At 49.0% G+C, this 26,599-nt stretch overlaps 1 protein-coding gene across 6 annotated transcripts in view; it reads left to right on the top strand.

Annotated features, from left to right (window-relative positions):
- LOC105467653 (tectonin beta-propeller repeat containing 2) overlaps positions 1 to 26,599 on the top strand; it is a 148,528-nt gene that overhangs the window by 81,741 nt on the left and 40,188 nt on the right. For 5 of the 6 annotated variants that reach the window (XM_071099548.1, XM_071099550.1, XM_071099551.1 and 2 more), the window contains 6 exons: positions 749 to 929; positions 2,791 to 2,932; positions 6,876 to 7,116; positions 7,782 to 7,871; positions 9,621 to 9,854; positions 23,811 to 23,959. In XM_071099548.1, the coding sequence (XP_070955649.1) occupies positions 749 to 929; positions 2,791 to 2,932; positions 6,876 to 7,116; positions 7,782 to 7,871; positions 9,621 to 9,854; positions 23,811 to 23,959 (1,037 nt within the window). Of the gene's footprint in view, positions 1 to 748; positions 930 to 2,790; positions 2,933 to 6,875; positions 7,117 to 7,781; positions 7,872 to 9,620; positions 9,855 to 23,810; positions 23,960 to 24,387; positions 26,427 to 26,599 lie in introns of those variants that run through there. The other variant, XM_071099552.1, reaches the window with a different exon arrangement.

Genomic DNA, 26,599 nt, shown 5'->3' with positions numbered 1-26,599 from the left:
ATACTTTATTGACAGGCGACAAGGAGGCAAGGGAAGAGCCCTGGACAGGGAGCCAGGGACCCTGAGTTTTGGCCTGCCACTGCCTTGCAGTTTGACAGACCTCAGATTTCATCTGGGAAGTTCGGGGTTTCATTTTATTAATGGAACCTCGCACCCAGTCAGAGCAGAGGGGAGCCGCCGTGCTGGAACTCTCTGCAGGGATGGCTGCAGGCCTCAGGTCCCTGCTGACTCCAGCAGCTCTGCAGCCCTCTGCCTGGAAGAGCTGCTCTGCCCTGCAACCTCTGGGCCTCCATCTGGCCACTCTCCTGCTCTTGGCTTTTGTGTTCTTCTCTTAGAACTTCTTAAGCTACATTGGGACACCAGATAATTCTGAATTGTTCAATTTTCAAAGAGCGTCTAAAGCTGCTTTCAGATCGATGTTACATTTAGGCAGAATTTAACCACTTTATGTTGACTAAACTTGACAACGAAAAAGCAGCTGGACAGGGCAGCTCCTGCCTGCAATCCCAGCACTTTGGGAGGCTAAGGTGGAAGGATCTCTTGAGCCCAGGAGTTTGAGATCAGCCTGGGCAACATAGAGAGGCCCTGTCTATATTTTTAATTAATTAACTAAGTTTTTTTTAAAGCACTCACCATGAAAGAACATAGCAAAATACCGAAAAAGGAAAAATAAGCCAATAACCCAGTCAAAATGAGGTGTGGAGTTCTGACTGTGTGTCTTTGGGGCTTCTTCCCATCTTCCTGGCAGGTCTGAGTGTGGATCGCCCTTGTGCCAGAGCCGTAAAGGTGGACTGTCCCTACCCGCTGTCCCAGATCACAGCCCGGAACAATGTGGTGTGGGCGCTGACAGAGCAGAGGGCCCTCCTGTACCGGGAGGGCGTGAGCAGCTTCTGTCCAGAAGGCGAGCAGTGGAAGTGTGACATCGTCAGGTACTGGTGGGCCGGAGACTCCTTTCATGTCGTGCTTGTCCTACCCTTCGTTCTTGTCCACTTGACACCACAAGGCACCACAAGGCTGTTCCCTGGGAGGCAGTACCCACAGCCTCCATAGCTATAGGCTAAGCTTGAATCTCTGCCTAGTTCTGACCAGCAAACTGGACATTGAGGCAGGGCTCAATTTTTAAAAATGCTGCTGCCCTCTGTGCAGCCCTGAGCATCATAGCGTCATGAGTCTGTCATGACAGTCTCTACTCAGAATTGCCCACTGTCAGGTAGTTCCTATTTAGTGTCTGTGACGGCTTACATCCAAATATTTTTCTTTATTTTCATGCTAATCAATTGAAGTTGATCTCTGAACTGTAACTTTTTTTTTTTTTTGGATACAGGTTCTCACTCTGTCACCCAGGCTGGGGTGCAGTGCCACAATCACGGCTCACTGCAGCCTCGACCTCCAGTGATCCTCCTGCCTCAGCCTCCCAAGTAGCTGGGACTACAGGCATGTGCCACCATGCCTAGCTAATTTTTGTATTTTTTGTAGAGACGGGTTTTGGGTTTTCATCATGTTGCCCAGACTCATCTCGAACTCTTGGGCTCAAGCAATTCTCCTGCCTCGGCCTCCCAAAGTGCTGGGATTACAGACATAAGCCACTGCACCTGGCCCGATCTCTGAACTGTAATTTATTAAGCTATTTTTTTTTTTTAACCATTCAAGATGTTATAGAACTGCCATCAGATCATTTTACTAATATGGAAGTATTAATAGTCCTTCAAAAAACTAGATTAGGATATTCTTAGTTTGAATTTAGCAAACCAATAAACTTTCAGTGAATACCTGTTAAGAACCAGAATGGTCCAGGTGTGGTGGCTCACGCCTGTAATCCCAGCACTTTGGGAGGCTGAGGCAGGCGGATCGCGAGGTCGGGAGTTCAAGATCAGCCTGACCAACATAGTGAAACCCCGTTTCTATTAAAAATACAAAAATTAGCCAGGCATGGTGACATGTCCCTGTAATCCCAGCTACTCAGGAGGCTGAGGCAGGAGAATCACTTGAACCCGGGAGGCGGGGGTTGCAGAGAGCCGAGATCGCCCCATTGCACACCAGCCTGGGCAACAGAGCAAGACTCCATCTCAAAAAACAAAAAACACACAAACAAAAAAAGCTACAACAACAACAAAAAAGCCAGAATGGTGCTAGGGGCTGGGTGCGCCAAGAGGGCTGAGACTGGCCCTGCTCTCACCACTTGCAGGTCTCATGGGGGGCCCCGTGCATGAATGGACACCCATTAGCACAGATGGCCCTAAACAGGAGCGTGCAGCACTGAGGGAACCATGAACTCCATGCAGAGGCTAGGAAGGCGGCCTGCAGAGTGGACCCACAGCTAAGCCTTGAAGTTGATGAGGACTTCCCTGTGTGGCAGGAGGGGAGGGCGTCCCCAGCAGAGAGGGCAGTGTCCGCCTAGGCCCCGCTGCACAGAATAGCCTGGCACATAGGGGGAGTTTACACTCACTCCCTTGGTGAGGGAGGGAGTAGAGAGATGAAGGCGCTCAGGGGCCTTGGATTCCTTTTGTGCCTACTCACTTTTTTCTTAGGTTATTTTCTCTCTGAAGAGTGTTCCCGGCCATTCTGGGTCATCAGTGTGTCTTTCAAAAGCTGCCACCCACTTGAACCGTGTATCTTGCACAGTAATTTAACTCAGACTTAAACTTCCTTCCCTGGTACTTGATGATCCGCTCCAGGGTCACATCTCTTCTCCCAGCCATGCCTGCTGGGAGACCCTGGATGTCCGCAGTCCAGACACGCTGGGCACTCTGCCTGTGGGTGCTGACCCCCTGTTCTCCTCCTCATTTTCAGCGAAAGGCAAGCTTTAGAACCCGTCTGCATAACACTCGGGGATCAGCAGACTCTCTGGGCCCTGGACATCCATGGGAACCTGTGGTTCAGAACTGGCATTGTTTCCAAGACGCCCCAAGGAGATGACGACCATTGGTGGCAAGTAGGTGTTCAGCTCTGGGCCGCGTGCTGAGGTCTCCCTGACCTTTTCTGCTCCCCTTTTCTTACCTCTCTCTTTTCCTTAAAGATACTGGATTAAATTTAAAATGTTCACTTTTTGTTTGTTTTTTGTTTGTTTTGAAACAAGATCTCCTTCCGTCACCCAGGCGGAAGTTCAGTGGTGCAGTCACAGCTCACTGCAGTCTTGACTTCCTGGGCTCAGGTGATTCTCCCACCTCAGCCTCCCAGGTAGCTGGGACTACAGGCATGTGCCAGCACGCCCGGCTAGTGTTTTGTAGAGACAGGGTTTTGGCATGTTGCCCAGACTGGTCTCAAACTCCTGAGCTCAAGAAATCCACCCAGACTGGGCACAGTGGCTCATGCTGTAATCTCAGCAATTTGAGAGTCCAAGGCAGGCAGATCACTCGATTCCAGGAGTTCAAAGCCAGCCTGGGCAACATGGTGAAACCCTGTCTCTACCAAAAATACAAAAATTAGTTGGGCATGGTGGCACACGCTGTTGGTCCCAAGTACTTGGGAGGCCGAGGTGGGAGACTGGTTTGAGCCCAGGAGACAAAGATTTCAGCCAAGATCACACCACCATACTCCAACCTGGGCAACAGAGCTAGACCCTGTCAAAGAAAAAGAGAGAGAGAGAGAGAGAGAGAAATCCGCCCGCTCTGCCTCCCAGTGTGCTGGGATTACAGGTGGAGCCACCACTCCCAACCAATAGTATTCACTTTTTCTATCTGATGGATTAGACTTTGCTGGGTTTGAGTACATTAGAAACATCAAGGACTTTTCATCATAGGAAATAATTTGCAAAACTCTTTGAGTAAATAATGATCTTGGCCGGGCGCGGTGGCTCACGCCTGTAATCCCAGCACTTTGGGAGGCCGAGGCCAGCGGATCACAAGGTCAGGAGATTGAGACCATCCTGGCTAACATGGTGAAACCCCGTCTCTACTAAAAATACAAAAAATTAGCCAGGCGTGGTAGCGGAGGCCTGTAGTCCTAGCTACTCGGGAGGCTGAGGCAGGAGACTGGCGTGAACCCGGGAGGCAGAGCTTGCAGTGAGCCAAGATCACGCCACTGCACTCCAGCCTGAGCAACAAAGCGAGACTCCATCTCAAAAAAAAAAAAAAATCGTATTTATTTTGATATTATTTATAAATTTATTATAGGCTAAATAAACCCAGTGACATCCATTTGAAGACGTAGGTAATAATGATGTTTAATTATGAATAAATGTGCTAATAAAAGAGCCCAGACAATAGGTTTGACAGTCCAACCCAGAATTAAAATTGAGCTATCTCTGCTTATTCAGAAGGCCTCTAAGTAAATGATATTTCAGCAAAGAAAGGAGAATTTCCCACGTGCTTCCAGAAAAGGAAACACTTTAAGAAACAGGATGAGGGTATAATCAAGCTCACTTTGTGTGATTTGGTCCCAGCGAGAGTGCCTAGAATGAATCTCTTTTCTTTTTCTTTTCTTTTTTTCTGGGGCAGGGTTGCACTCTTTTGCCCACGCTGGAGTGGTGGCAGGATCAGGACCCACCTCAGCCTCCCAAGTAGCTGGGACCACAGGCACATGCCACCATGCCCGGCTAATTATTTTGGTAGAGACAAGGTCTTGCTGTTACCCAGGCTGGTCTCGAACTCCTTGGCTCAAGCAGTCCTCCCACCTTGACCTCCCAAAGCACTGGGATTACAGGCGTGAACCACCACCCTCGGCCCTAGAATGGATTTTCAAAGGAGTGTCTACTTTCTCCATCTTTGGTATAGTTGAGTGTTGCTCCCGCAGCCTGCCACTGTGGTAGTAAGATTGCACTGATAGTCCATGGTCATGAAATATTTGATGTTTCTTTTTTTTTTCTTTGAGACGGAGTCTTGCTCTGTCACCCAAGCTGGAGTGCAATGGCATAATCTCAACTCACTGCAACCTCTACCTCCCGGGTTCAAGCGTTTCTCCTGCCTCAGCCTCCCGAGTAGCTGGGACTACAGGCACCCGCCACCACGCCCAGCTAATTTGTGTATTTTTGGTAGAGACAGGGTTTCACCATGTTGGCCAGGTTGGTCTCAATCTCTTGACCTTGTGATCTGCCTGCCTCAGCCTCCCAAAGTGCTGGGATTATGGCGTGAACCACTGCACCCGGCCAATATTTGATGTTTCTTATCTCGTCCCATTGTTTTGTGTTTTATTGTCACCTCAGACTTGCTTTGTTGATGGCTTGTCTTGCATTGACTGCTCTGAGGTCTCTTTCAGATGAGAATGTAGAAAAATGAATTGTGTTTGCTCTTTGATAAAATGTGTATTGTATATAATATGTTCATTGTATGCAGATGTATCTAATTTTATATACTAGGTAATATTTGATAGTTATGCAAATGATTTTAAAATACATTTTGTGCACTTGTAACCATATATATACATATACATGTACAAATATACATATATGTATTTTTGTAGAGACAGGGTTTCACCATGTTGGCAGGCTGGTCTGGAACTCCTGACCTCAAGTAATCCACCTGCCTCAGCCTCCCAAAGTGCTGGGATTACAGGCGTGAGCCACTGTGCCCAACCAGGAGTAGGGCATTTATGCCAGTGATGTTCTATGTAATCAAACCCAGCAGAGCAGAAATGTGAGTGAACATGATGGAGAATCAGGTGTTCACTCATAAAGAACTTGCCCTACATCAAGCTGCTCGAGAGGAGAGGAGCTTCCTGGAGGGAGGGCTGGTTGGAGAAATGTCTGAGGCATATGAATGCTTTTCAGGAATGTTATAGAAGCAAGCTACCCTTCTGAGCTAGGGTTACAGTCTAGATACCCAGGACGGGCCTGGTTGATGCTGTTGCCCTGCAGTAATTATTAGTAGTCCCAATTCAGATCATAAATAAGTTCATCACAGCCTTGCATGGTGGCTCACACCTGTAATCCCAGCACTTTGGGAGGCTGAGGCGGGCGGATCACCTGAGGTCAGGAGTTCGAGACCAGCCTGGCCAACATGGCAAAACCCCATCTTTACTAAAAATAGAAAAAATTAGCTGGGTGTGGTGGTGTGCACCTGTAGTCCCAGCTCCTCGGGAGGCTGAGGCAGGAGAATCTCTTGAACCCAGGAGGCGGAGGTTGCGGTGAGCCAAAATTGTGCCACTGCACTCCAGCCTGGGTGGCAGAGTAAGACTGTGTCTCCAAAAAAAAAAAATAGTTCATCACTCTACTTGTGATACCTTTTTAAATGCATATTATGTTTCTAAGTACCATATACTGTTGTCCATTGGAAATACCTGATTTAAAAGCAAAATTAAAGCCAAGCATAGTGGTTCATGCCGGTAATCCCAACACTTTGGGAGGCCAAGGCAGGGAGATCTCTGGAGCCGAGAAGTTCAAGACCAGCCTGGGCAACATAGGGAGACCTGTCTCTACAAAAAAAATAAAAATTGGCTACATGTGGTGGCATTCGCCTGTGTTTGGGAGGCTGAGGCGGGAGGATTGCTTGATCATGGAAGTCAGGGATGAGTATGATTGTGCCACTGCACTCCAGCCTGGATGCCAGAGCAAGACTGTCTCAGAAAAGATGGCAAAATTCTTCTTTCTCACTCTGATTAGAATGAAAGTCTTCTTACAAGGGGTGTAAGGGGGTGATACTTAATCACAAAAGTGATACATGCTTGTAACAGATCCATGTGTGTAAAATGCGAATATATTCTTCCATACCTTTAAATCCAACCCTACAAAGGAGCTGGAGTTAGAGTTAGCAGTTTGATGGCATCCTGCCACGTTTTTTTGGTCTTTTCACAAGCGCACATGTGCACATTTGTGTTTGGATGGTCATCTTGTTACTGGAAATGCAGAGGTGTGGACCTGGGCTAGAACCTTCCCTCAAGGCAGAGAGTCTACACTTGTAACTGCTCTGACAGCAGGGCTTTTGTCTGTCTTCTCCTTCCAGGTGAGCATCACGGACTATGTGGTGTTTGACCAGTGCAGCTTATTTCAGACGATAATCCATGCCACTCACTCAGTGGCCACAGCTGCCCAAGCCCCTGTAGAGAAGGTGGCAGATAAGCTGCGCATGGCGTTTTGGTCCCAGCAGCTTCAGTGCCAGCCAAGCCTTCTCGGGGTCAATAACAGTGGCGTCTGGATCTCCTCGGGCAAGAATGAATTCCACGTCGCTAAGGGAAGTCTCATAGGTGGGTGAATTGCTGTAATTTTCACACTGGCTTTATAGGCAGCTGCACTTCAAAGCCAACATTTAAATAGAAGCTTTAAGATCTCAACTTGAAAACACAGTTTAGTGCCAGCGGTATGAAGTGTCTAGTGAAGGCACTCTGCTTTGTGATCAGTTTCTCTGCTTTTTAAAAAATCAGTCATTCCTAAAACTTGGATCCCTGTGTCTGGATAGTGGGGAAACCTTCTATGACGTAAGAAAAGCAAATGGAGTCATTTTTATGTTAACAATTTCACATTTTAAATGAAAAAGTCCACCCAAACCTAGTGAGAGAGAATGGTCCATTTTCTGGAGGGAAAGTGATCGCCACTGTTGGAAATGCAGGGCTCTGGCCAGGTCTGGGAATATAGATGCCAGTCCACACATCCTGGGGTTCGTTTCTATGAGTGAACCCCTTGCTTTTCTCCAGCCCTCTCCCTGCTGCATGGCCTCCATGACCCTGGGCTGGATGTGGCTCTGCCTGGCAGTATTCAGAGGGAAATGAATGGCAGGCTGTGATTGCTCATGTTGCTTAATTTAGGGACACTCTAGAATTATCTGGAGAAAGGATTTGAAGGCCAGATGTCATCTAGAACTAAGATCTGAAGTTTCTTTCTTTAACATATTCTTCCTGTTTACTCTTTCCAGGCACCTACTGGAATCATGTTGTTCCCCGTGGGACAGCTTCTGCTACAAAATGGGCCTTTGTGTTGGCCTCTGTGGCTCCCACGAAGGAAGGTGGGTCAGTCTTAGCCTCGCTGTAAAATCTCGAGCACGGCTTGGCCACTGGAAGGGTTCAAACCATGGTCCGACTGTGGCCTTGCTGGTGATGGGCACGCCTCGGAGACCGGCCACGTGAGGGTGTCAGAGGCCAGCAGCCCTTGTTAGCTGAGGGAGGGCCCTGAAGTGGGATAGGCCTGACCAGGAGAGCCTCTGAGAGGGACTGAGTGCAATGAAGATGAGGGAAAGCGTCCTTCTGAAGGAGGGGCTCACACAGTGCAGCCACCGGGGCTGGCAGCTGGTGACATCTAGTGCCATGGCAGGGGCCACAGCTTCTTTGGGTACCTTCCCATCTCCCCTTGAGAATCCTTCTGTCACCTCCCAGCAACTTCCTTCCATCTTGTTCACAGCCTCTGGATAACCTAAGTCCCACATTTGCACCCCATTAGGCAGACCTGCCCTGCAGGGGGTGCTCCTGCCAACTACATTCTGGGCAGGACTCAGTGTCCCTACAGAGTACGGGGTTTGTGAGGGAGCCAGAACACCAGAGGGTGAGGGAGTTGGCATCTGCGGCCAGGAGAGGCAGTTCTCCCACCCAGTTCGCTGGGAACCCAGGCAGTCAGGTGACCTCTCTGGGAAGTAGCCGTACCTCCTCCCAGGACTGCATGAGGATGAAACGTGAAGATGCTGTGAAATCTGTGGTGAAGAGGGAATCGTTTGCTTAGTTCAAACCATTAGTCCCACTAGGATGCGGGTGACTGGGTCAGTACAATAACTTCTTACTCACCAGATTGTTCGGACCACAGTTCTGGAACCCAGAAATCTCTGAAAACAATAAGTTATTTATTAAGTTTGGTATAAATTAATTTGGCAGCAGAACCTGACCAGATCTCACATAGCTGCCTCCAGCCTTGGTTGATCTGTTGGCTGTGACCGTATCCATGTTGCAGAGATGTTACTGCGCTTCACCGGGGAGCGCCTGGCCCCTCTGGGGTTGTTTTGTAAACCTCTAGCATACCCATTAGCTTAGGTTTTCAAAAATACAGAAAAAGTTTGAATTCCAAAACATATGTGGCCACAAGTTGTAGATAATACTTCAGATAATGTACTATGACCAAGGTTTTAACTGCCCTAAGGATTATTTGCATTTTAAACAGAATCTGTTAAACCTAAAGGACTTTTTTTAAAATGCTGGAGGGAATGAAAGGATGTGATTTTGAGGCAAGGATGGGAAGAGAAGCTTTTCCAGCTTCCTAAGCCTTCTCTAGCAGCTGGCCCACCCCCCGGCCCCACCCCCAGAAGGCCTGGGAGAGCGCCATGGCGCCATCCTTCCGAGGAACTGCTAACCCTCCCTCCTTCCATCCAGGGCACTGAGTTGATGGTCTTCTCCTCTTGGTAAAATTAACTTTCTATATTAAAAATGCTCTGGTGCCTTTGTTCAGTGAAAAACTTCCCAGCCCATGATAAATGGGAAGTCAAAGCCACTAAGCCAACATTATGGCCGTCATAAAATCTCCTAAGCCTTGCCTTCTTTCCATCTCTTTCCAACATCTCAGGCATGTTTCTTGTTAGTCGTGGTGTTTCCCTCTGCCTTCTACCTTAAAGTGCTACACCACTCCTGCCCGCGTGGGAATGGGCGGACGAGTGAGCCGGCATCCGCGACCAGGTGGCCGGCGTCTGCCGAAAGGCAAAGGCTGCCTTGTGCATTTAGGGCAGGCAGCTCGGTGCAGACAGCACCTTGATGACAAACATGACCCCTTTCTGCAGGAAGCTTCCTGTGGCTGTGCCAGAGCAGCAAGGACCTGTGCAGCGTCAGCGCCCAGAGTGCACAGTCGCGGCCCTCCACGGTGCAGCTGCCTCCCGACGCCGAGATGCGCGCCTACGCCGCCTGCCAGGATGCGCTGTGGGCACTGGACAGCCTCGGCCAAGTCTTCATCAGGACCCTCTCCAAGAGCTGCCCCACGGGCATGCACTGGACCAGGCTGGATCTCTCCCAGTTAGGTATGGCCGCCTCGTGAGTACGCCTGCCGGTGCCCTGACTGCCCTAAAACCGCAACACAGCGTGATGTCGGACAAAACTTCCCGGCCTGTGTTCAACTCGTGAGAGTTCTGAGAGGATATTTATAAGTTGCTGGATTTCAGGAGCTCAGCTGGCCACTCTTCCAGACTAGACCGGCTCTGGGCTTTGTCCCTTCCCTGCCCCTTAGAGTTTGCAGGGCTGTCAGAACCTGAGGAGGGCGCACGTCCTCAGATCAAGGGGCCACTCACTAAGAGCAGCTTGAGGCCGGGCGCGGTGGCTCACGCCTGTAATCCCAGCACTTTGGAAGGCCGAGGCGGGCGGATCACAAGGTCAGGAGATCGAGACCATGGTGAAACCCCGTCTCTACTAAAAATAGAAAAAAATTAGCCGGGCGCAGTGGCGGGCGCCTGTAGTCCCAGCTACTCGGGAGGCTGAGGCCGGAGAATGGCGTGAACCCGGGAGGCGGAGCTTGCAGTGAGCCAAGATTGCGCCACTGCACTCCAGCCTGGGTGACAGAGCGAGACTCCGTCTCAAAAAAAAAAAAATAATAATAAGAGCAGCTTGAAGGATAGTGGTGATGCAGCTGCCTGTCAGTCTGTCTGAATATGGAACATAGCTTTATGACCTTAAAAGCTAAAAAGATGGGTGTTCCTACGACAGGATCGGTGCCACGTTTGTCCATCCCCTCAGGACAGTACTGGCAGAGGAGAGTGGCTTAGCACACAGGTGCCACCTCTCCTTCAGCTCAGCCAGATCCAGGAGGAACTGCGCCCTCTAGCTCCTGCTTTTCTCTGAATCTCCCCTCAAAAGCCGCAGAGTAGGCTAAGAAATGTAGTGCTATTTGAAGGCCGGGAGCGGTGGCTCACACTTGTCATCCCAGCACCTTGGGAGGCTGAGGTGGGTGGATCACCTGAGGTCAAGAGTTCGAGACCAGCCTGGCCAATATGGTGACACCCTGTCTCTACTAAAAATACAAAAAATAAAATAAAAAAATTAGCTAGGCATGGCAGCGCACTCCTATAGTCCCAGCTACTCAGGAGGCTGAGGCAGGAGAATTGCCTGAACCCGGGAAGTGGGGGTTGCAGTAAGCCAAGATCATGCCATTGCACTCCAGCCTAGGCAACAGAGCGAGACTCTGTTTCAAAAAAAAAGAAGAAAGAAATGTAGTGCTGCTATTTGTAAATAATTCATTCATGTTCCAAGAACTGATAACATAAGCCCACGTTAGGTTTCTCTCTGAGTAGATTCTTGGTGGATCAGGAAGCGTAGGTAGGTGTGGTTTGCCTGCAGGTGGAGTTGTGCAGATGGCCCCCGGGGCCCGGGTGAGCCCTGCGCTGGCAGCAGGACTGACCTAGGAACTTCCTGGCTGTGAGGCTTCCCAGCTTTTTAACTTACAACCAGCATTTGGTTATGTGGTAGATTTGAATTATATAAGAACTCAACCACATGTACTCACCAAAAAAAAAAAAAAAAAAAAAAAAAAGTAGGAAGGGGAGAAAGAAAGCAAGAAGAGGGCTGAGCACAGTGGCTAATGCCTATAATCCCAGCACTTTGGGAGGCCGAGGCGGGTGGATCACCTGAGGTCAGTTCAAGCCCAGCCTGGCCAACATGGTGAAACCCCATCTCTACTAAAAATACAAAAATTACCTGGGTGTGGTGACACACGCCTGTAATTCCAGCTACTTGGGAGGCTGAGGCACGAGAATCATTTGAACTTGGTAGGCAGAGGTTGCAGTGAGCTGAGATCCATGCCATTGCACTCCAGCCTGGGTGACAGAGCAAGACTCTGTCTCAAAAGAAAAAAAAAAAGAAAGAAAGCAAGAAGAGAAGGGCTTGTCCCCCTTCTCCCCAAGCCCCTGGCTGCCTTGCAGTCTGTATGCTACCAGCTGTCAAGGAGAGCCTTTTGCCATTCTGTAAAGCAAGCATTGTCCTAGGCAGCCTGGTGGTGGTTGGCGTGCTCAGCCCTGGGGGCTCCTACGGGGTGCTGAGTAGACATCACCTATTCTTTTGCCTGAAAAGGCCCCTGAACACTAACTCAGCTGAAGAAGCAAGTTCTGTTCCAAGGCTTGGGAACTGAAGGTTTGTCCAGGGCAGTTTTTGTTCTTTGTTCTTTGGGCCTCCCCACCTGCCTTTTGGACCCACCAGTCACCATCTAGCTTTTTGAGAACACCCCACTCTCGGCGTCACTGACAGTGACTGATCAGACAAGGCTGAGGCTGAGAGTGGCCTGAACATTGGTGCTGGCTGATGTGTCGCCTGCCCTGGGAAGCCTTTCATTTGTTCAGAGACCGTACTGGTCCTGAACCTTTCTCCAGCAGCTCCTACCCAGACTAACTGGAAAATGCCACTAGTTCCCTCTGGGGGTAAAAAGTCCAGGGCGTGATGTGTATTCTCCCTGCTCCTGAATCTTGAGCACTGTGAGAGGCCGTGTTCACCTGCACCATTTGGGTGAGAAGCAGAACTGTTTCCCCTGCACGTCCCCTTCCCAGCCCCTCCAGGAAGGCTGCCGCACCATGGTGGGGTTCAGAGTGAACGGGCGTCGTGCCAGGTTCTGAACTGCTGGAGTCAGCCCTGCCTGGGCCTCCCACCTCCAGCACAGCTCGTGCCTCCCTCCTGGCTCGATCCAGTCCTCCCAGCACTGGCTAGCTGGCCAAAGTGGTACAGGTCTCTAAGGTGTGTATTTGGGCTTCACTGGGAGGTTTCTCTAGGGGAGAAACTGGCTTGAGTGGGATTGAGTCTCAAGGGTGCAAGGGAAACAGGAACAAGTCCACCCTGAGTCCAAGATGGCCTTGGGCCCTCTGGTGTTCAGCAGATATTCATTGAGGGGATGGGTGTGTGAGTAGAGGGATGGCCTGGGGGTCCTGGTCGCTGTGGATGGGCAGGTTTTCACTGAGCCCTGTGTTCTTCCTGCAAAATCGTTAGCAAACTAATGTAAGTATCCAGCTGAGCCTGAAATGGATCAGACATGCAGTGGGTGCAAGGAAGTCACAGGCAGAGGTGTGGGAATTCATGGCAGAGGCAGGACAGCTGGGCCCCAGGCAGGCTCTGGGACTCTGAGAAAGCTGCTCTTACCTCGAACCGCAGTTTGCTCTTCTTTCTTTTTTTTTTTTTTTCCCAGATGGGGTCTTACTCTGTCACCCAGGCTGGAGTGCAGTGGCACGATCTTGACTCACTGCAACCTCTGCCTTCCCAGGCTTAGGCAGTCCTCCCACCACAGCCTCCCAAGTAGCTGGGACCACAGGCATGTGCTGCCATGCCCAGCTAATTATTTTGTTTTATTTTATTTTTTTGAGACGGAGTTTCGCTCTGTCGCCCAAGCTGGAGTGCAGTGGCACAATCTTGGCTCTCTGCAGCCTCTGCCTCCCCGGTTCAAGCAATTCTCCCTGTCTCAGCCTCCTGAGTAGCTGATATTACAGGCACCTACCACCGCACCTGGCTAATTTTTTGTGTTTTTAGTAGAGACAGGGTTTCACCATGTTGGCCAGTCTGGTCCTGAACTCCTGACCTCAGGTGATAGGCCTGCCTCCGCCTCCCGAAGTGCTGGGATTACAGGTGTGAGCCACCGCGCACGGTCCCTGCTAACTTTTGTATTTTGGGTAGAGGTGGGGTTTCATCATGTTGGCCAGGCTGCTTGAACTCCTGACCTCAAGTGATCCACCTGCCTCGTCCTCCCAGTGTGCTGGGATTACAACTGTGAGCCACCATGCCTAGCCTTGGTTTCCTCTCCTTTCTAATGGGAGCAGCAACCCCCAAGCCCAACCACCCGGAGGATGCACGGGGCATCCTGTCTAAGTGTGGGCCATCTCCGGGCGGTGTGGTCATCCGAAGGCTGTGACACATCTTGCTTGGGGGTGCTCTCTAGCCTTTGTTAGCTGCTGGTCGTGGGGCTTTTGCTTGTGTTGCCCCAGTTTGTGCCACAGGGAGGGCAAATCCAGCATTTCTTGTTAAAGCACCACCTTGCTTAGTCCTTATCCTGCCCTGAGCTTTTTTTTTTTTTTTTTTTTTTTTTTTTTGAGATGGAGTCTCGCTCTGTCGCCCAGGCTGGAGTGCAGTGGCGCGATCTCGGCTCACTGCAAGCTCCGCCTCCCGGGTTCACGCCATTCTCCGGCCTCAGCCTCCCGAGTAGCTGGGACTACAGGCGCCCACAACCGTGCCCGGCTAATTTTTTGTATTTTTAGTAGAGACGGGGTTTCACCGTGGTCTCGATCTCCTGACCTTGTGATCCGCCCGCCTCGGCCTCCCAAAGTGCTGGGATTACAGGCGTGAGCCACTGCGCCCGGCTCCTGCCCTGAGCTTTAGATTTTGTTTATTTATCTGAGTTATCTGGTTGATCTTGAAATGTCAGATTAAGACTCCTTTCCTGTTTCCTACACATCCTGAGAGAATGCAGCAAGTCCAGGGTTGGCAGCTTTGTGTTGGGGCAAGGGAGGCGAGCAGGCGACTAGGACCCCCAGGCCATTCCTCTGCTCACACACCCATCCCCTCAATGAATATCTGCTGAACACTGGAGGGTCCGATGTCATCTTGGACTCAGGGTGGACTTGTTCCTATTTCCCTCGCACTTTTGTTTTTTGTTTTGCTTTTTTTTTTGAGACAGAGTCTCGCTCTGTCGCCCAGGCTGGAGTGCAGTGGCGCGATCTCGGCTCACTGCAAGCTCCACCTCCCGGGTTCACGCCATTCTCCTGCCTCAGCCTCCCAAGTAGCTGGGACTACAGGCGGCCGCCACCACGCCTGGTTAATTTTTTGTATTTTTAGTAGAGATGGAGTTTCACCGTGTTAGCCAGGATGGTCTCAATCTCCTGACCTCATGATCCGCTGGCCTCGGCCTCCCAAAGTGCTGGGAGCATGAGCTACCATGCCTGGCTTCCCTCTCACTCTTGAGACTCAATCTCACTGAATCTGGGTTTCTCCCCTAGAAAGAACAGCCACCTCCCCAGCCTTTACTATGCCAGGGTAGGGGCAGTGAGCATCAGGCCAGGGGCACCAGGTATTCAGTTACTGGGCTCTCTCCAGGTGTGGTCTGTGTCCTGCAGGAAAAGCAGGTAGGTCAAGAGACTTCTTTTTTTGTTTCTGCGTTTGTTTGTTTGTTTGAGACAGAGTCTTACTCTGTTGCCCAGGCTGGAGTGCAGTGACACAGTCTTAGCTCACTGAGACCTCCGCCTCCTGGGTTCAAGCGATTCTCCTGCCTCGGCCTCCCGAGTAGCCGGGATTACGGGCATGCACAGCCATGCCCAGCTAGTGTTTGTATTTTTAGTAGAGACAGGGTTTCATCATGTTGGCCAGGCTGGTCTCGAACTCCTGACCTCAACTGATCCACCTGCCTCGGCCTCCCAAAGTGCTGGGATTACAGGTGTGAGCCACTGCGCCCCACCCAAGAGACCTTTTAGTAATTACATATTTAAGTGATAATTTTGAATTCAGGTGTGCTATCTGCACAGGAGCCCATGTATGACTGTGCGTGGCAGCTGTCATCAGGTGGCGTACGTTGAATAGGATTGACTGTAAAGAAGAGTCATCAGACTGACATGGCTGCTGCCTGTGTTACTTATCTGGAATTAATTGGGGTGCTTCATTTATCTTTTACAAGTCAGCAGTGGATTAGGTGCAGTGGCTTATACCTGTAATCCTAGCACTTTGGGAGGATTGCTTGAGGCCAGGAGTTTAAGACCAACCTGGCCAACATAGCAAGACCGCACCTCTAAAAATACTTGTAAAAGTCAGCAGTCAGGGGTGCACTCAGCAATGAATGGAAACATAGTGACTGCATTTGACGATTTTGTTCAATATCAAATTTAGCCTCCCCCAATTGTGCTCTTTTTCCTAACTTCACTTCTCTGCTCCCACTAAATTCCTTATTTATTTATTTATTTATTTATTTATTTTTATTTTTTATTTATTTTTTTTTTGAGACAGTGTCTCACTTTGTTGCCTAGGCTGGAATACAATGGTGTGGTTTTTGGCTCACTGCAACCTCCGTCTCCCAGGTTCAAGTGATTCTCCTGCCTCAATCTCCCAAGTGGCTGGGATTACAGGCCCATGCCACCCCACCCAGCTAATTTTTGTATTTTTAGTAGAGACAGTGTTTCACTGTGTTGGCGAGGCTGGTCTCGAACTCCTGACCTCAGGTGATCCACCCGCCTTGGCCTCCCAAAGTGGTGAGATTACAGGGGTGAGCCACTGAGCCCTGCTGCTCCCAGTAAATTCTGCTGGAAAGACCAGAGTCTTCTTTTGGCCAGTCTCTCAGCAGTGTCCTGGCCATCTACCTGAGGGTCTCCCTGCTTCTGGACCTCTGCTTCCCTCCCACCACTGCCAGCGTGGAGCCCCCTCGTCAGCAAGTTGCTATAGTGCAATAGCTGCCTTATGGCACCAGGTGTGCCCACCTCCCACCACGGCTACCAGAGCTGGCTTCCTCAAACCCAGCTGAGATGGTGTCGCCCTCCATGTTACATGGCTCCACATTGCCACTAGAATAAAGCTCCAGTGTTTGGTGTGGCGCCCAGGGTCTCGCAGCCAGGCCCGGCCTGCCGTTCCAGGGCCTCGTGCATCAGGGGCTCCAGCCACTCCTAGCCTTTGTGTTGGGGCCCCAGCTCACTTTCATATTTGGGTAGAGATGGGGTTTCACCGTGTTGGCCAGGCTAGTCTTGAATTCCTGCCCTTCCCTAATGTGCCGTGCACATTCATGCCGCCCATTTGCTTCTCTTCCTGCAGCTTAGCATTCCTTCCGTGGGCTGCTTTCCTTTCTTCAACTCTTCTTCCTTCAGGACTCAGTTGAGATTGCCACCTCCCCTCCAAACATCCTTCAGTGACTGTCCCCATCATAGCACTCTGCTTCTACCTGTCATTTCAGAGCCAAGCACGGTGTCGTGCACCTGTTGTCCTAGCTGCTTGGGAGGCTGAGGCAGGAGGATTGCTTGAGCCTGGGAAGTTGAGCCTAATATAGGCAACAGAGCAAGCTCCTGTTTCTTAAAAAAAAAAAAAAAATTATTTTAGTTTGACTCACATTATTTTTTTAGTTTGATTCACATTACTTTTGTTGGAAGTTTATACACAGAATGTGTAGGGACTTTACAGGCAGGGGCCAATTGCTTGGTGACAGTATGTAACCAACAGGATTTTTGTTTTAATTTGGGATAGGATCTCACTGTGTTGCCCAGGCTGGTCTCAAACTCCTGGGCTCCAGTGATGCTCCCACATCAGCCTCCCGAAGTGCTGGGATTACAACTGCATGCAACTGCACCAGCAGGATTTAAAATATCAGGGAAAGGCAGTACTATTTGCAGCTCCATTTCTGAGTAACTCTGGGATGTGAGTTTTGATCCTATATTTGGCCATGTTACTGGTAATCAAAGATAAAACTGAGTTCCACGCAGGTACAGGATGTCATCACACACAGCCACCTGGTGGATGATGTGACTCCCACCCTCCCAGGAAAATTCTCAACTCTTGCTCTGAGTTGCCATCAGCCTTCCCAGGGTATGAGGCAGACGATGTTAGGTTATAAAAATTTGTCAGCCAGGTGTGGTGGTTCACGCCTGTAATTCCAGCACTTTGAGAGGCTGAGGTGGATGGATCACGAGGTCAAGAGATCAAGACTATCCTGGTCAACATGGTGAAACCCCATCTCTACTAAAAATACAAAAATTAGCTGGGTGTGGTGGCATAAGCCTGTAGTCCCAGTTACTCAGGAGGCTGAGGCAATTCCCAGAGAATTGCTTGAACCCAGGAGATGGAGGTTGCAGTGAGCCAAGATCATGCCATTGCACTCCAGCCTGGGAACAGAGCGAGACTCAGTCTCAAAAAAACAAACCAAAAAAAGCTTGTCAGAGATACATTTACATGTGTTCTCCCTTCAACCCTGGTATTTTCTTTACGAGTGTCTTCCTGGTTCTATGAGTAGTAGCAAGCAGGCTTGGACAGCATGACCTGTGCTCCCTCAGGGACAGTGTTGACCTTGGGCAGCACTCACTCATTGTTGGGTCTGAACCATCATCACTCTTCTCTAAATGGCAAGCAGAAATTTTAATTTCAGGATGGGTGTGGTGGCTCACACTTGTAATCCTAGCACTTTGAGAGGTCAAGGCAGGAGGATCACTTGAGGCCAGGAGTTTGAGACCAGCCTGGCCAACATAGCGAAACCCTATCTCTACTTAAAATACAAAAATTAACTGGGTGTGGTGGTGGGCCCTGTAGTCCCAGCTACTCTGGAGGCTGAGGCACGAGAATCACTTGAGCCCGAGAGGCGGAGGCTCCAGTGAGTCAGGATTATGCCACTGCTGAGCCGAGATGGTGCCACTGCACTCCAGCCTGGGTGACAGAGTAAGACTGTCTCAAAATAATAATAATAATAATAATAAATTAATTAATTAAAAACAAGGCCAGGTACAGTGGCTCATGCTTATAATCTCAGCACTTTGGGAAGCCAAGGCAGGTGGGTCACCTGAGGTTGGGAGTTCGAGCCTGGCCAACATGGTGAAACCCATCTCTGCTAACAATACAAAAATTAGCCAGGTGTGGTGGCACACGTCTGTAATCCCAGCTACTTGGGAGCCTGAGGCACAAGAATCCCTTGAGCCTGGGAGGCAGAAATTGCAGTGAGCCAGGATCACACCACTACACTCCAGCCTGGGTGACAGAGCGAGACTCTGTCTCAAAAAAAAAATTAAATTTTAATTTCAAGGATGAGGATGACTTTAGTGAAGTATCAAATAATGATCATGATTTCTGCCTTTAATTTTTTTTTTCTTTTTTTTTGAGAGAGAGTCTCGCTCTGTCGCCAGGCTGGAGTGCGGTGGCATGATCTCCACTCACTGCAAGCTCCGCCTCCCAGGTTCACGCCATTCTCCTGCCTCAGCATCCCGAGTAACTGGGACTACAGGCGCCCGCCACCACGCCCAGCTAATTTTTTTGTATTTTTAGTAGATATGAGGTTTCATCGCGTTAGCCAGGATGATCTTATCTCCTGACCTCGTGATCCACCCACTTCGGCCTCCCAAAGTGCTGGGATTACAGGCGTGAGCCACCGCACCCGGCCTCAATTTTTTTTTTTTTAAGATACAGCATCCCTCTTCTTTTTTTTTTTTTTTTTTTTTTTTTTTGAGACGGAGTCTCGCTCTGTCACCCAGGCTGGAGTGCAGTGGCCAGATCTCAGCTCACTGCAAGCTCCGCCTCCCGGGTTCCCGCCATTCTCCTGCCTCAGCCTCCCGAGTAGCTGGGACCACAGGCGCCGCCACCTCGCCCGGCTAATTTTTTGTGTTTTTAGTAGAGACGGGGTTTCGCCGTGTTAGCCAGGATGGTCTCGATCTCCTGACCTTGTGATCCGCCCGTCTCGGCCTCCCAAAGTGCTGGGATTACAGGCTTGAGCCACCGTGCCCGGCCAGCATCCCTCTTCTTTCTGCCCCTATACAAATTACCAGAGCAATTTCTGCTATAGGATTAAATTAAAGGAATTCTTAAATTAAATGGTTGGCTGCTGAACCACATTGTAGTGGTTGAATATGGAATTTTGTAGTGATTTATTATAATCCTAGTTTTTGGAAGAAAATTTGCATCACTTAGCAGATATTTAAGATGCTTATAACATTTCATTTCCCAGTACACATAAATATGCATTATGTCAGGCGTTGGATTGTTTAGCAAACTAATGAAATTTGTAATTTAATTTATCAGGTCACAGCATTTAATGAAGAACTATTCAGTGCCAGTTTATGCCGTTAGGTAACAAACAGGATTATATTATGCAGTAATTTATACAGAAAAGTATTTTATAAATAGTAAAACATTAAATAAATGCCTCTTTTTGTTTTAAAATAATATGTTTAAGAAATAATCCTAAAGGGGCCGGGCGCGGTGGCTCAAGCCTGTAATCCCAGCACTTTGGGAGGCCGAGACGGGCGGATCACAAGGTCAGGAGATCGAGACCATCCTGGCTAACCCGGTGAAACCCCGTCTCTAGTAAAAAAAAAAATACAAAAAAATAGCCGGGCGAGGTGGCGAGCGTCTGTAGTCCCAGCTACTCGGGAGGCTGAGGCAGGAGAATGGCGTAAACCCGGGAGGCGGAGTTTGCAGTGAGTCGAGATCGGCCACTGCACTCCAGGCTGGGCGACAGAGCCAGACTCCGTCTCAAAAAAAAAAAAAAAAAAAGAAATAATCCTAAAGGGAAAATGTCTGCTTTGTCGAATAAAGTAATTAAAGCATTTTTTAAAAACAAGAGAAAAAAATAAGGACAAAACAGGGACAGGCAGGAAAATGTCAGTGTGTTTGCGTCAGCCAGGCTGGGCTGTGCTTCGGTAGCAAGCCCCAGACATCAGCGACTTCACACAGTGAACCGTGGCCCCCGCTTCCACGAAGCCGGCCCTGCGTCTGTCCTCTTCTAGGGCAGTGGTCCTCCAGGTGGTGGTTTCCTGATCCTGCCTGCTTTGCTCTGCAGTTCCACCATTCGGTTGCTTCTGCTCAGAGCCTGTTGCCAGAACTGGTCGTGCGATCCTGCCTAACGCTAAGGGAATGTGAGGGAGCCATGGAGTGTTTGGGGAGGGCTGTGGTCTCTGCCACCGCGTTCATCACATCCTGACTGCCTCTTCCTTGGAGCAGGCTCACAAACCTCATTCATCCAGGTGGCCTGGTGGCCTGGGTGACACTCTGGGGTAAAAATCTGCAGGAAAGCCCTCAGTTCCGCTTTGTCATCTTTCACCTGTCTCTTCGATTCAGAATCAGCTGGTTTGTATGCTGGAAGTACATCATCTGGCAGTCTTTTCTATGTGTTCTGAAAGGGTGTTCACTGTGTCATGTGAACTCCGCGTTCTGTGAGCAGTGTTGTTGCTGCCAACTCTGATATGCTGGCTGGTGTGTTTTTGTCACATGTGACTCTGTTAGCATGATCACTGCTGCCTGTAGTTTCTCTTAGAGCCAGGTTGAAGACTAACGTAAGTGTTTTTTAATTAGCATTTGTTTCTCAGCTATTTCTAGAGTTACTGCTGAAGGTACTTTATTTTGACTGGTACAGATCTTTGCATATATAATGCTAGAGTTCCAGGGAGTTCTGTTTACACTCCCTGGTATAACATTCCGTACAAGATCAAGGAAGGAGAAAATACAGTTAATTTCTGGAATAGAGAAATTGTCATCTTTAGAAAATGCACAGAGGAATAATGATAATCTTTTGTGTAGCAGTGAATGAATAGCTTTAAGTTGATGTTATAACTGAAGACACATGACGAGATTCTCACATGGCAGAGTCGTGCCTCCGTGTTTTGCTACGCTCCGTGGGCTGTCATCTGATACCAGTGACAACTGTGCAAGGGCGGCACCTCCCGATTCTGCACCCAGTGTGGGGCGTCCTCCACCTGCCCCTCCTCCGGCAGCACTGCCAGCTAATGGAGCCGCATACCTTTTAATCCCCGGTCAGAATAACCCATCAAAATTTAAAAATTGTCATCCAAAAAAATACTGTTAAGAAAATGAAACACCAAACCACAGACTAGATTTACAATGCACGTATCTGACAAAAGACCGGTACCTACAATGTGCAGAGAACTCCTCTAACTCAGCAGTCGGGAGACAGTTCATTTTAAAATGAGCAAAAACTTGAACAGGCACTTCACAAAAGAAGATATACAGATGCTCATAAGCGTATTAAAAGATTCCCAGCATCATTCCTTAGCAGGAAATACAAATTAAAGCCACGACATGATACAACTTCACCTCTCCTAGAACGGCTGCCGTGGAAAGGTTCAGGGGCATGGGCAGCCAGAACCCGCAGACACAGCTGTGGCCATGGAGCACAGGACCTCCACTGGGGAAACTGGCGGTTTCTTTAAAAATGAAACAGGCCGAGGCCGGGCGCGGTGGCTCAAGCCTGTAATCCCAGCACTTTGGGAGGCCGAGATGGGCGGATCACGAGGTCAGGAGATCGAGACCATCCTGGCTAACACGGTGAAACCCCGTCTCTACTAAAAAAAGTACAAAAAAACTAGCCAGGCGAGGTGGCGGGCGCCTATAGTCCCAGCTACTCGGGAGGCTGAGGCAGGAGAATGGCGTGAACCCGGGAGGCGGAGCTTGCAGTGAGCTGAGATCCGGCCACTGCACTCCAGCCTGGGCCACAGAGCGAGACTCCGTCTCAAAAAAAAAAAAAAGAGTAAATTAAATATCTTAAGTGAGAGAAAAGCAACAGTAAAGAAGAACAGAAATCAATGAAATAGAAAACAAATAGAGAAAATCAACAAAGCTAAAAAAAAAAATACAAAAAACTAGCCGGGCGAGGTGGCCAGCGCCTGTAGTCCCAGCTACTCGGGAGGCTGAGCCAGGAGAATGGCGTAAACCCGGGAGGCGGAGCTTGCAGTGAGCAGAGATCCGGCCACCGCACTCCAGCCTGGGTGACAGAGCGAGACTCCGTCTCAAAAAAAAAAAAAACGAACAAAAAACAAAACAAACCAATTCGATTTAACCCTGAAGATCTGTGCATTACGCTGTAGGTAAAGTCTCAGAGGTCAGAGGTTGCTGATGCAGAGGACCCAGGCCGACCCAGGTCCAAGCCTTAGATCCTCCTTTGCCTCCTGGCCTGGCCACCTCCTGCCTTGTGGCCCTCAGCAGATCTCTTTCTGGCTGAGTCCCGATGGTCTCGTGGGTGAAGTGGGATGACACTCATCGTGTGTCACTGTTGTGGGTTGAGATGAGTGTGTGAAGACCTGGCTGACAGCCTGTCCATAGCAGCTGCTCAGGATGATAACCTGTCCACAGCAGCTGCTCAGGAACTGTTGACTGCTGTTCTTTTAGCCAGACTATTATCAAATGTAATTTCTGTTTTTAAAAAAATCTTCCCATTTCCTTTCCTCTTGCAATCAGTCTCAATAGCAGTGAGAAATGAATAAAAATGAAGATTCTTTGGGAGACTTAGTTTTGTTTATTTGAGATGGGGTCTCGCTCTGTCACCCAGGCTGGAGTGCAGTGGCACCATCATGGCTCACTGCAGCCTCGACTTGCTGGGCGGGCCCAAGCGATCTCAGCCTCCCAAGTAGCTGGGACTACAGGTGTGTGCCACCATACCCAACTAATTTCTGTGTATTTTGTAGAGACAGGGTCTCACTATGCTGCCCAAGCTGGTCTTGAACTTCCGGGCTCAACTGATCCACCCACCATGGCCTCTGAAAGTGCTAAGATTACAGGTGTGTGCCACTGTGCCCAGTCAGTTTAATTCTAATTAAGATTAAGATTATCTGTCGGTGGCTCAAGCCTGTAATCCCAGCACTTTGGGAGGCCGAGACGGGCGGATCACGAGGTCAGGAGATCGAGACCATCCTGGCTAACACGGTGAAACCCCGTCTCTACTAAAAATACAAAAAACTAGCCGGGCGAGCTGGTGGGCACCTGCAGTCCCAGCTACTTGGGAGGCTGAGGCAGGAGAATGGCGTAAACCCGGGGGGCGGAGCTTGCAGTGAGCTGAGATCCGGCCACTGCTCTCCAGCCTGGAGGACAGAGCGAGACTCCGTCTCAAAAAAAAAAAAAAAAAAAAGATTATCTGTAAATGCGAGTTCCCTCTCTCCAAATCCAGAATTCACTGGCATTAGTCACATCTCTGAGGAAGCTGATGATGGGACCCACATTGAGATACTAATCCCAGGGCTTGGTGGTTCAGGGCGCTGTGCTAACAGCATCCTGACTGCTTTGCCTGTTGCCTGGAAGGGGTGCCGTGTGGCACCTGGCAGGTGGCAGAGTGGCCAGAGGCCATCATTACTCTCTTGAGTTACAATGTTCTCAAGCCCAGCTGAGTCCACACAGCCAATGTGGATGGACTAGGACAGATCCGATGACTCAGCGTCCAAATTCAGTTGCAAATGCAGCCTCATTTCTTTCTTTGAAGTAGAAAATCAAAGTTCATAGATTAGATGAAAGATTAGTCATTGTACAAAAGTAATTATAGTGTGTGTACTTTTCTTTGTCTCCAGGAGCTGTGAAATTGACAAGCTTGGCATGTGGAAATCAGCACATCTGGGCCTGTGATTCCAGGGGTGGAGTTTACTTCCGTGTAGGGACTCAGCCTCTGAATCCCAGTCTCATGCTTCCAGCCTGGATAATGATTGAGCCACCTGTCCAGGTAAGCAGAAGTTAGCTGGTGGAACTCATTCCTCAGTAGGACAGAAACTGTGAGGGTGCTGGTACTGGGCAAAAGGATCCCCACAGCCTCTAGAGGCCTCCCAGCAAATGCGGGGAACCATGCCCACAGGGTCTACACACTCTCGTTCATCAAGATCACAATTGGAATTCGGAATTTGTGAAGTTTAGAACTGAACAACAGATGGTTACAGATTATGAGTCAACACATGTATTTTCTCTTTCAAAATAACAATGTTTTGTTTCTGACTTTTTACTAAGTGAATATTATTTTTTAAATCTGCCTATATTTTGGAACCTCTGTTTTATAATAATAATGATAATAAATCAGTACCCAGAAGTATAAAGAAGAAAGTAAAAGTCAATCTTGTCATGGAGAAAATGCTGAGTGCCTCTCCTGGTTTGTTGAAGAAATTCCGTTTCCTGTTTGGCCCTCCGCTGGCCAGCTCCTGCCGTGTTTCAGCTGACAGTGCATCCCAGCACGGTCTGTGTTCTCCTGACCTCCAGCACCCAGCTCACAAGCAGAAGTCTGATTCGAATGGACTATCTAGTTACCCTAAAAGATCTCACAGGCTTGGTTCCCATGCTGAATAGATTTCTGTTGAAGTTTATAACTGGGGGCTGTGGTTTTTTGAGACTTATTTGCCCAGACTCCCGCTAGTCCCTATTTGGTAACTCTGTTGGGAAACCGGTGAAGTTGCCAGTTGTGGAGGCAGCAGTAGGGCGGGGAGGAATGGTTCCTTGTTGGGCAGAGAAACCTTCAGTGGAGTCAGGAGAGAGGTAAAGAGTCGGGTACATGCCTTTGTGCCTAACTGTCTACATTTTGGTCATGGTGAGGCCTCAGAGATGAGGACCCCAGTCTTTCCACCAGCCCTGGGGAGTGTGGTTGGTGGGAGGCCCTTTGCCGAAATCGGTATTCGGCTCCAGAGCTCTGTGGAGGCCGCCACTAGCAGTCGTGGCCACAGGGAGGCTTCTCGTCCTCATTGGTGGGTCTTCCTCCTCCAGAGGGTTATGGGGATGGTAATGTCTCCGACAGTCCTGTGTGAATGATACAGCACTGTGCAAACATGAGGTTGTACATACTGAAGTATAACACATGCTCCGTTTTCCCTCTGCGCACAGTGACTACTCACAGTGGCCCAGAGGGAGCAGTCCGCCCTGCAGAGAGGAGCCTTTATCTCTGCCATGTTTAGCACTGCTAGGGTACAGTGATTATGAAAAGCAAGCTGCTTGTCGTCAGTTTCATTATTGTCCTTACATTCGCTGGTTGCCTGCACCCAGGTGGACTCCTTTGACACACCACTGTTAATATGTTCCTTTTTTTCCTTCTAACTACTTTATATTGTTCCTTTTAAGTTACAACCCACATAGCATAAAATTTCAGCCTTCTACAGTATGCAGCTCAGTGGTTTTTAGCATATTCACAGAGTGTGCAACAGTTAGCACTATCCAATTCCAGAACGTTTTCATCACTCCAAAAAAAACACCCTCACCCATTAGAGTCACTTCCTCTTCTCACAGAACCAGCCCCTCCGCCCATGGCAGCCACTCATCTGCTTTCTATTTCTATGACTTTGCCTATTCTAGACATTTTATATAAATTGGATCATATACTGTATGGCCTTTTTTATCTGACATCTTTCACTTTGTATCATGTTTCAGAGTTCATCTACATTGTAGATGTATCAGTTCTTAATTCCTTTTTACGACTGCATAACAGCTCTGTTGTATGGATAGGCCACACTGGTTTATCATTTCACCAGTGGATGGACATTTGGATTGTTTCTGCTTATTGGCTACTGTGAATAATGCTGCTGTCAACATTTGGGTGCAAGTCTTTAGGGAGGATGTATGTTCCCAGTTCTATTGGGTGTCTGTCTGTAAGTGGAATTGCAGGTCATATGGTGATTACGTATTGAACTTATTAAGGATGTCAAAGTGTTTTTCACAGTGGCTACACCGTTTTGTGTTCCACCAGTAAGATATGAGGGTTCTCGTTTTTCCCATCCTCATCAATATTTTTTTTTTTTTTTTTTGAGACAGAGTTTCACTCTTATTGCCCAGTCTGGAGTGCAGTGGTGCAATCTTGGCTCACTACAATCTCTGCCTCCCGGGTTCAAGCAATTCTCCTGCCTCAACCTCCTGAGTAGCTGAGATTACAGGCATATGCCACCATGCCCAACTGATTTTGTATTTTTAGTAGAGATGGAGTTTCACTATGTTGGTCAGGCTGGTCTCAAACTCCTGACCTCAGGTGATCCACCCTCCTCGGCCTCTCAAAGTGCTGGGATTACACCCAGTGAGAGCCACCGCGCCTGGCCTTTGCAGTTTTTTGTTGGTATTTTATTTTTCTGGTCTCAGGAACTGCCTTCATATGTCTAATTTTTTAATACTAGCCATCGCAGTAGTTGTAAAGTGGTATCTCATTGTGGTTTGATTTGCACTCACCTAATAACTAATAAGATGGAACATCCCTCTTTTTTTTTTTTTTTTTTTTTTTTTTTTTTAGACGGAGTCCCGCTCTGTCGCCCAGGCTGGAGTGCAGTGGCCAGATCTCAGCTCACTGCAAGCTCCGCCTCCCGGGTTCACGCCCGTTCTCCTGCCTCAGCCTCCCGAGTAGCTG

This window comes from Macaca nemestrina, chromosome 7, assembly GCF_043159975.1.
Source record: "Macaca nemestrina isolate mMacNem1 chromosome 7, mMacNem.hap1, whole genome shotgun sequence".
Lineage (NCBI taxonomy): Eukaryota > Metazoa > Chordata > Mammalia > Primates > Cercopithecidae > Macaca > Macaca nemestrina.
Note: the sequence above shows the minus strand (reverse complement) of the source record. Positions and strands in the feature narration are given on the sequence as shown.